The sequence below is a fragment of the Lactuca saligna genome, chromosome 4 (assembly GCF_052625555.1).
Source record: "Lactuca saligna cultivar CGN05327 chromosome 4, ASM5262555v1, whole genome shotgun sequence".
NCBI classification, from domain to species: Eukaryota; Viridiplantae; Streptophyta; class Magnoliopsida; order Asterales; family Asteraceae; genus Lactuca; species Lactuca saligna.
Window position 1 is genome coordinate 337,518,033 of NC_136420.1, and position 9,270 is coordinate 337,527,302.

At 38.3% G+C, this 9,270-nt stretch overlaps 2 protein-coding genes across 2 annotated transcripts; one reads left to right on the plus strand and one right to left on the minus strand.

Annotated features, from left to right (window-relative positions):
* Window positions 1-2,167: 2,167 nt before the first annotated feature.
* LOC145044231 (lysine histidine transporter 1-like) lies at window positions 2,168-4,567 on the plus strand. The gene is made up of 7 exons (XM_078993095.1): window positions 2,168-2,314; window positions 2,444-2,601; window positions 2,741-3,521; window positions 3,623-3,728; window positions 3,812-3,903; window positions 3,985-4,053; window positions 4,146-4,567. Exons 1-7 carry the CDS (start codon window positions 2,294-2,296, stop codon window positions 4,242-4,244), a joined length of 1,326 nt encoding a protein of 441 aa, XP_078849221.1. The 5' UTR covers window positions 2,168-2,293; the 3' UTR covers window positions 4,245-4,567.
* Window positions 4,568-5,140: 573 nt separating this feature from the next.
* LOC145044232 (DNA-binding storekeeper) lies at window positions 5,141-6,377 on the minus strand. The gene has a single exon (XM_078993097.1). It carries the CDS (start codon window positions 6,044-6,046, stop codon window positions 5,294-5,296), a length of 753 nt encoding a protein of 250 aa, XP_078849223.1. The 5' UTR covers window positions 6,047-6,377; the 3' UTR covers window positions 5,141-5,293.
* Window positions 6,378-9,270: the final 2,893 nt, after the last annotated feature.

Genomic DNA, 9,270 nt, shown 5'->3' on the forward strand with positions numbered 1-9,270 from the left:
ACACTTGTATTAAATTATACTACTAATGCAATGGATGATGTTGTTGCTTGTTTACTATTATGCATTGATATGATATTGTACATGACGTCCTCCATCCTATAACGTTTCCGCCGTTCAGGTTTTGGGGTGTGACAGCTAACTGTTCCCATAAATATAAAGCTTCTGAGCCAGATACATCTATAAAAGTACAAGAATCAAACTTGAAGTGGTCTTGAAGGACTACTAGGGTGTTAACTCATTCTTCTTAAACTTCTTCCATTTTTTGTCTTCATGATTAATAATCTCATGTGAATTAGGCATAAGCAACATAAAATAGAAAATAAAGAAGGTGTAGAATATATCGTTGATTGCTATTCTTGAACCTTTTTACCATGCTAATAAGAATCAATAATCCTCCAACATAAATGATTTCAACTTTTCATTGACAAATCAAGAAGCAGATGATAAAAAATGGATCTATTTGAATCCTGAATTGAATGTAATGCTTGTCAACTCCTTTAAACAACTACCACAGTCAATACCAGTTTCCTTAATTTTGATATGGTAAGGCTTAACTTTCTTTATGCAACGTGCTCCATTCAATTCTTTGGGAAAAACTTCCAATACTGTTCTAAGATACAAGGTTCATGGAGGGTTGCGAGCGAATTTAACGCCATTTTTATGTTTGAAAAGCATGATGCTAAACCTTCAAATCTTGTACCCAATGCAATGATTAATGATTGTGGCATCATTGACTGCGATAGAAAAGTTGGTCAAATAAGCAAGAGTAAGGGCTTTGTTGGGTGAGACTTGATAGAGTTTTCACTAATTTGGCTTGTTGATATGATTTATGGGAGTCTTAATTTAATGGTAAATGATTAGATCAAAGCTCAAGAAGCCTCGATAACAAAAGTTTCAAAATATAAATGTATGTGGAACCCAAGATTGTCTTTCCAAAAGAACCCTTGTGAAGAGAAGGGGACTCCAACATATATAGTCACTTATAAGGTCATGCACACCGATGTGGGATATACTAACACTTCCCCTCAGAGTCAGAGGCTCGATGAGGATAAACATGGATGTATTGAACCAAAGGGGTGCGGGATGCCGACTCTAATACCATGTAAATATATGTAGAGTCCAAAATTGTCTTTCCAAAAGAGTCATTGTGGAGAAAATGAGACTCCAACTTATATAGCCACTTATAAGACCGTATTGCACCGATGTGGAACACAACACAAAACTATATGATGTTGTTGAAACACCCATTTGTAGTGCTTGTGAGATATTTTCCATTAAAATAAGTCATCCAAGGATCTATTGCCATATTAAAGCTTCTTGGTCTATATATGGTGAATGGTAATGATGCTAACCATGAATGCAAGAGAGTTAGTTGATGTTGTAAAACCTTGACTCGATTGTGGTTTGGTTTTATACCATCCTTGTATTGAATATACTTCAAAACCAAATGATTCAAAGACTCTGAATTATTCAATGTTAAGGTTGCCAAATAAGTCATAATCAATTCTCATATCTTAGGAAAAATAAATGAATTACCTCTAGATGAGATACTTTGAGTTGTTCCCATTGTGACGTGTAGGATTTAATCTCTTTGAGATTTTGGATAAACACTTCGTCTCTAAATGAAGCAGAAGCGTCTATTTTAGGTATATTTTGTTTTCAAAAATCTTATAATAATAGTTGATATAAAAGACTCTCATCTTTTTCAAAGTATATACAACAAGCTTTTGATTTTTCTTTACTTATTTATCCCTCATTTAAAAATATGTGACAAGCAAAGACAGCTGGAATGACAAATTGGTCAAACCGTTATTTACAAATTGCTCAAATGCTTATAATCCTTAATTTTAAAATAACATAGTAGTTTTTGATAATTATACGTAGTAAATTAATTATTATAACATTATTATTGGAAAATAAACATTTTGGCTCGTAGTAAAATCTTATACAACCTGTAGCCCTGTACAGTTTTAGGAAGAAGAGTCCAAGAGTATAGATCCCGCCACCATACAATAATAAGTCAATAAGATATTAAACAGAGATATAATGAAGCAAACGTGCTCACAGGTGATACCGTGATAGCGACATGATTGAATATTCTACCATTTTTGTCCATGTAGAAAAGTTAGCAATCTTTCTTTCTCCCTTTTGTAACAGTAATACCATGGATAATAAGGTCTGAGTTTAGAAAGTTAGCAGATTGAGACATCTCAACCACTCCAAATACTTGGGAGAAACGATATAAAACGAAACACATCCATCTCCATTCATAAATTTCTTATCTTTTAGCAACATGACGCTTACAACGCCCCTTGTATGCGTTTCCTTTCCTTTTTGTATTCTTTCTTTCAACGCTGTTTACAGTTTACCTCTTCTTCTTCTCCATCTAACTTTTTTTTACTTCATCACTGGGTCTAATGCTGATGACTTGCATTCATAACAGGTTGACAACAGAAGCGAAAGGGAGAGAGCAATCGACGAATGGCTTCCGGTTACCTCCTCCCGGAACGCCAAATGGTGGTACTCCGCCTTCCACAACGTCACCGCCATGGTCGGAGCTGGTGTCCTCAGTCTCCCTTACGCCATGTCACAGCTCGGCTGGTCAGTCCTCTCTCTCCGTTGACCTGAAACACAAAGATGAAAACAGATTTTGTGCGTTCCGATCAGCATCCATCATAATTAGGGAAACAGTTGTTTTTCCCTAATAATTGTGAAATCGTTCTGTTGATTTGAATTTCAGGGGTCCTGGAGTATCAGTACTGGTAATCTCATGGGTCGTAACTCTCTACACGCTCTGGCAAATGGTTGAGATGCACGAAATGGTTCCCGGAAAACGATTCGACAGATACCATGAGCTCGGGCAGCACGCTTTTGGGGAAAAACTCGGTCTATACATCGTCGTTCCACAGCAGCTCATCGTTGAAGTCGGTGTCAACATCGTGTACATGGTGACCGGAGGGACATCATTGAAAAAATTCCACGATCTGGTATGTAACGACAAGTGCAAAGACATCAGACTCTCTTACTTCATCATGATCTTCGCTTCTGTCCACTTCGTCCTCTCTCATCTCCCCAATTTCAATTCCATATCTGGAGTTTCCCTCGCTGCAGCAGTCATGTCGCTGAGCTACTCCATTATTGCGTGGTCGGCGTCTTTGGCGAAGGGTGTACAACCGAACGTACAGTATGGATACAAATCGAGTACAACAGCAGGGAAGGTTTTCAGTTTTTTTAGCGCATTGGGTGATGTTGCTTTTGCATATGCTGGGCATAACGTGGTTTTAGAGATTCAAGCAACGATTCCTTCAACACCTGAGAAGCCTTCAAAGGGTCCCATGTGGAAAGGGGTGATTGTTGCTTATATTGTTGTGGCTGTTTGTTATTTTCCCGTCGCCATTATTGGGTATTGGGTGTTTGGAAACGAGGTCTCCGATAATATTCTCATCAGTTTGGAGAAGCCTACGTGGCTCATCGCGATGGCTAATTTGTTCGTTGTTATTCATGTTATCGGAAGCTATCAGGTTCAAAATCTCTTCTTTACCTAAAAAGTCTCAATCGTGTAGTAGTAAAACAAATCTAAACTAAAATTGTTATTATTATTTTTTTTCCTTTTCTTTTGTAGATTTATGCAATGCCAGTTTTTGATATGATTGAAACTGTTCTTGTTAAGAACTTAAACTTCACACCTAGCTTTACACTTCGATTCATCACCAGGAATGTGTATGTTGGTAAGTCAATTAATCGTACAGGGGCAAATGAGTAAAATTAAACTATTCTTTCTGATGCATACAATTGCTTCTTTTTACCACAGCATTAACAATGTTCATTGGGATTTGCTTCCCTTTCTTTGGTGGGCTTTTGGGATTCTTTGGTGGATTTGCATTTGCCCCTACAACATATTTTGTGAGAAACTTCTTCATCTCATTCTTCTTTTTGGAGTCTCTTGATATAATTTAAATTTATGTTTTGTTAAAATTGTGCTAGTTACCTTGCATCATGTGGCTTACAATCTATAAACCAAACAAGTGGAGCCTATCGTGGATTGCCAACTGGGTATGTAACATTATCTAAACAATCAGTTGCTTAATTATCAACCAGTTTATTTATGTACATATATAATATATTTCTGGTGTCATAAATTTCAGGTGTGTATCATACTCGGGGTTGCCTTGATGATTGTATCACCTATTGGAGGGTTAAGGCAGATCATTATTGAAGCCAAAGATTATGAATTCTTCTCTTAAAAGAATTAAAGAAAAGCTAGCATAGCAGATTCAGTCGTATTTAAAAGAAGCTCTTGATGGTATATGGAATAAGGAGCAATTGTTTGATTTGATGGTGTTATAAATTATTTTTATTTATGTGTTAAAAGTATTATGAGTTGAAAGATTGTTTAGAAGGGAAAGTGGCCATGGAATTATTCAAGGAATTTACTTGAAGATGTTTCAACCCTTCCCTTGATACATTTGTTATACCCGCATTGTCTATGCATATCTGTATATCTATTTCCACTGTAAAATTATAAAGATATTCATGTGAATTCAATTCAATTTGCTATTTTTTCGTACTATGAGATCAGTGGGTTGTTTCCTTGCTTTACTTGACTTGTAAAATTGTAATATTGAACATGTTGATTGTTCGACATACAGAAACAAAGAACCTAACTTTGTATAAAACATATTTCCAGTTACAAAAAAACATATACCTGACCTGAAGGCAAAGTCGATATAATTTGGTGAATCCTATTCCTAGGAGTTAAAAGAATATTTATTTTCCTGTTAACTTGTAATCATTCAACAAAAGTTGTTTCGTGATGGAAAGTTTCCAACAAGGAACCTACAAAAGTGTTCCCAGATGAATTGAAATGGAATTCATATTGCGAAATCAAATTAGGAATATAAACAAGCTTTCCCAATCACATCAAACATGCTCACTTTTCTGCCTATATTTTGCCTTATTAAATTACAACATGGAAGAACAATGGATGAGGAGCGACAGATTATAATCCTGTTGTTGCAGTATTTATAGAATATTCATGGAAATTGCAATGCACATAGAACAAAATACATATACATAGCTCAGGAAACTAATAACCCACCCCATGAAACATTCAGCTATTTCAAAAGTCAAAACAAGAAGATTGAAGATACCATCAACAACATTTATTGCACTATTTCAAAAGGCTAAAGCAGGTACATGATTTTGTTTGAAATCAAGATTCAAGGGAAGGGATGATTCATACAGGGGATATTGTGTTATAGCCCAAAACCTGAAAAGTATTTGATTAATGTTCCTATCTGTTTTTCTGGTCCTCAGGTATCACTATTCTTCCACTATACAATTCAAGCCACCGGTTATAAATCCAAAGTATACTAACCGAAATGGCTGCAATGACAACAGAGATCCAAGAAACCCAAACCCACCTAGGAATAACATCATCTGCATCCCCAGATAGATAAAAAACGAGCATCTTGTAAACAAAAACAGGCCCAAACAAACCTCTAACAACAGAATACAGTGCATAAAACGGAGGAGACAAAACAGCAAACACCTGGGCTGCAATCTTCGACTCGGTTCTCCGCACTCTTGCCAGCGTCCAAATGTTTTGAAAGAAGCTGGTGACCTCCGCCAGTATCAGTAAAATCAGAATGCCATACGCTCCATGAAACACCAAGTATCGACATGTTATAAACACAAAAAGGGTGGCCAAATGGTGTGCTATGAAGAGGACATCGCTAGGGTTGAAGATGAGATAATGAGAAAGATCCATGACGAAGTATGCAATGCTGTATTCCAGGACGGTGTTTTGAAAATCGGTGTTGATCGATGCGAATCCACGATTGGAGTCGGAAAGGATGGCCTGACAGGCCAAGAAAACAGCAGGTGTGCCATGCGCGAGTGACATCAAACAGCTAGCAGCTTCCGGCCGGAGCTTCGGAGTCCAGTTTCGGAAGACGGTGATATGGGCAGTCAAGTAAATTGCAAAGAACATGGAAAAAAAGAGGGGAAGATTTGGGAGAGAAGAATCTAGAATTGGGGAATCCATTATTCTTGAAACCCTAAAACACAAAACAAAATGCCGTTGCTTGAAACCCTAATTCGCAAAATTAAAGGTCAAACCAAAGGAGAATCTTGTATGGATCGATGAAAACGGTTGTTGGGGGAGGGGTGGATAGATGAACAATATGCTATATATATGTTATTGTATGTATATATAATGATGATTTGATGGAGGGAGGGATGGAGGGAGAGGGTAACGTATTTTACGAGACGATGGAAGAATTGAGATTCTGAAAAAGCAAAAACCATGTGGCAGCTTCTCCAATCGTCAACCGCCAAACACAATGGTTAACTTTTGAATTGTGGCTTTCACTTCAAATATTAGTTATTAATTATATATAATAAATCCAATTTTACAATTCTCGCTTACCTTTTCGTTACTCAATAAACAAGAGGACTTATGGAGACATTAATATATGAAATATTATTTGTATAAGCATGTGGATGATGCAATCATTTAAGATAATAACTTAAATATATATATATATCATAATGAACAACTTGATAAAGATGTTTGATTCGTCAACCTAACCTCTCTTCACCCATTTTCATGAACACCTTCGTTGTCGATGTGGCCTATAGTGAATATCCTTCTCATGTTTAGGAGTGGCTAGTGGTTAATGAATTAAAAAATAACTACAATAAAAAAAAAAATAGTCAATTATGGTGGGAAGGACGAACCATCGGATTTCTTTCTTTCTCACTTACTCTCTATATTCTCTCTTTCTAACTCCCTCTACAATAAAATATATATTTTTTATTTAAAAATTAAAAAATAATTTAATGTTTGTATGTGGTAATGAAGTGACACCCACCACTATAATTGCTAGTGTTGGGTATTACGGATAACCTTATATACACCAACAACTTTAGTTTTCGATTTTATTTGTAGCTTTGTTTTTTTATGTCACCTTTGTACTGAATTTATTAGATAAAATGCTATTAAATTTAATATTTTGTAACAATAGACTATTTTTGAAAACTTGTTAAAATTAATTAATATACCATATTTTTTTTAAATATTATATAAATTCTCCTCGTCTAGTTTGTTATTTTTAATCATATATAATATTTACAAAAATTATAAAATATATAACAAAGATAAATTCAATATATTACTATACACAAAATTAATATGATAACTAAGTAACATCCGAATTATTGGATGTATTTAAATTTAATGTGGTTTAGATTTTTCGACAGTACCACGTCATGGTGAAGACATCACACGACGTGATGATGGTTAATGTATCGTGGGTTTTAAATGGTCGTCACGGCGTGACATTTGTTTAATGAGAAACCCTAATATCTGGGGTTTACGCTATATTTAAGAGAATGTGATGGCTAGGGTTGCTCATCCTCAGCCTCCATCACACTCTCACAACCTCCAAGCAAACCTTATTCTTCATTTTTGCTCTCTAAGCATTTTGTGTTGATTAGGTCTGGCAATCGTGTTGTAACGACCCGTTTCCGGTATGTTAATTAATTTGATTTTGGGCTAAGTTTTCAAGAGGGACTCGGCGAGTTCTAGCCTGACTCGCCGAGTCGGGTCGCGCATCTTGTGCACGCGGGAGCCGGCGACTCGGCGAGTCCATATCCTGGACTCGGCGAGTCCGTCCGTCTGGGTGAAACCCTAACTCCCCGGGTTTGCTCACTATTTAAACCCCATTATAGCCTCCATCTCGTCACTTTCCCCCTGAGAGCACTGTGAGAAACCCTAAACCTTCCTCTTGTGAGCTTATAAGTGATCTTGTTCCATTTTGTGAAGGGGTGAAGAAGGAGAAGAAGAAGGAAGCAAGGAAACGAGTTCTAGTGCCAAGATCCAAGGTCAAGTGTGACCTTATTGAGGTATTTTCGGAGTTCTCTTCTGGTTTCATGCTTAAACTTCCACTAGAGCTCTTTTAAGGGCTATTTGATGCTTGTTCCAAGCTTTATGCTTGCTTGAATGTGTTATTAAGCCGAAATACCTTTGGATCTGAGTGTTGGGGTGTTGTAGAGTCCAGATCCACTGTCTTTTTGGAGTTACATTGCTTATTAGCCATGGATCTACCCTTATTGTGCATATTTTAGTCTTATTTCCCTCATTCATGTGGTTGTGCACGTAAAGTTGGAAACTTTACGTGGTAAAACAGCTTAATGGACCTAGATCTATCATTTGCATGTGTTGGATTCAAGAGAAATCGAGTAAAAATATGTTGCATGGCGGCGACTCGACGAGTCAGGTCGCGAGTCCCGAGTTCTTCAGTTTCTTCAGTGTCGAGTGGACGAGGTGAGTTAGGGAGTGGACTCAGCGAGTTAAGAGTAGACTCAGTGATGGAGGGACTCGGCGAGTTTGTTCATGCAACTCGGCGAGTCCAAGGCAATCTTCTTGAGGATCAAGAACAACTCGTCGAGTCTGTTCATCTGACTCGGCGAGTCGGATGAAGATCATCTGAGTTCTTGGATCCAGAGGGTACTCGTCGAGTCGATGCCACACTCGACGAGTAACAGCATGTAAGAGTTGAGCGGAGAGTCTAGGACTCGGCGAGTCGGGTATCCCGACTCGGCGAGTCAGCCCTGAGTAAGTCAACTTTGACCAAGGGTAAAAGAGTCATTTTACCCTGAGTGTAGTGCTAGTAATTGATTGAGTGTGTTTATGGATTTGTAGCCGAGGAGATTCAGGAGCAGCAGCCGTTAGCTTTCCGAGCCACACACTCATCCGCTAGCTTACGAGGTGAGTTTCCTTCCCGTAGGGGCGGGTCTAAGGCCACAATGCCGGCCCGTCCAGTTAATAGTAGTTTCCGGACTTCGGTCCGATGTAGTAGTTAGTATGTTTGAGGCCTTCGTGGTTCAGACATAATTCATGTGCTATGTGTTATGTGTTTTATGTTCCGGGTTGCGGCCCGATGCAGTATGCAGTATGTTTGTTATGATATGCTATGCTATGCTCAGTCAGTTTCGGACTTCGGTCCGATGCAGTCAAAGTCCGATGCAGTCAGTTCCGGACTTCGGTCCGATGCAGTCAGTTCCGGACTTCGGTCCGATGCAGTCAGTTCCGGACTCCGGTCCGATGCAGCCAGTTCCGGACTTCGGTCCGATGCAGTCAGTTCCGGACTCCGGTCCGATGCAGTTGGTTCCGGACTCCGGTCCGATGCAGTTGGTTCCGGACTTTGGTCCGATGCAGGGGACAAGGTCCCAGTCAGTCCGGACTTCGGTCCGATGCAGTTTCCG

Coding starts and splice junctions, on each gene's coding strand:
- LOC145044232 (XM_078993097.1), bottom strand. CDS start 6,046: ATGGATTCCCCAATTCTAGATTCTTCTCTCCCAAATCTTCCCCTCTTT.
- LOC145044231 (XM_078993095.1), top strand. CDS start 2,294: ATGACGCTTACAACGCCCCTT. Junction 3,522..3,622: donor ATGTTATCGGAAGCTATCAG/GTTCAAAATCTC, acceptor TTTCTTTTGTAG/ATTTATGCAATGCCAGTTTT. Junction 3,904..3,984: donor TTGCCCCTACAACATATTTT/GTGAGAAACTTC, acceptor AAATTGTGCTAG/TTACCTTGCATCATGTGGCT.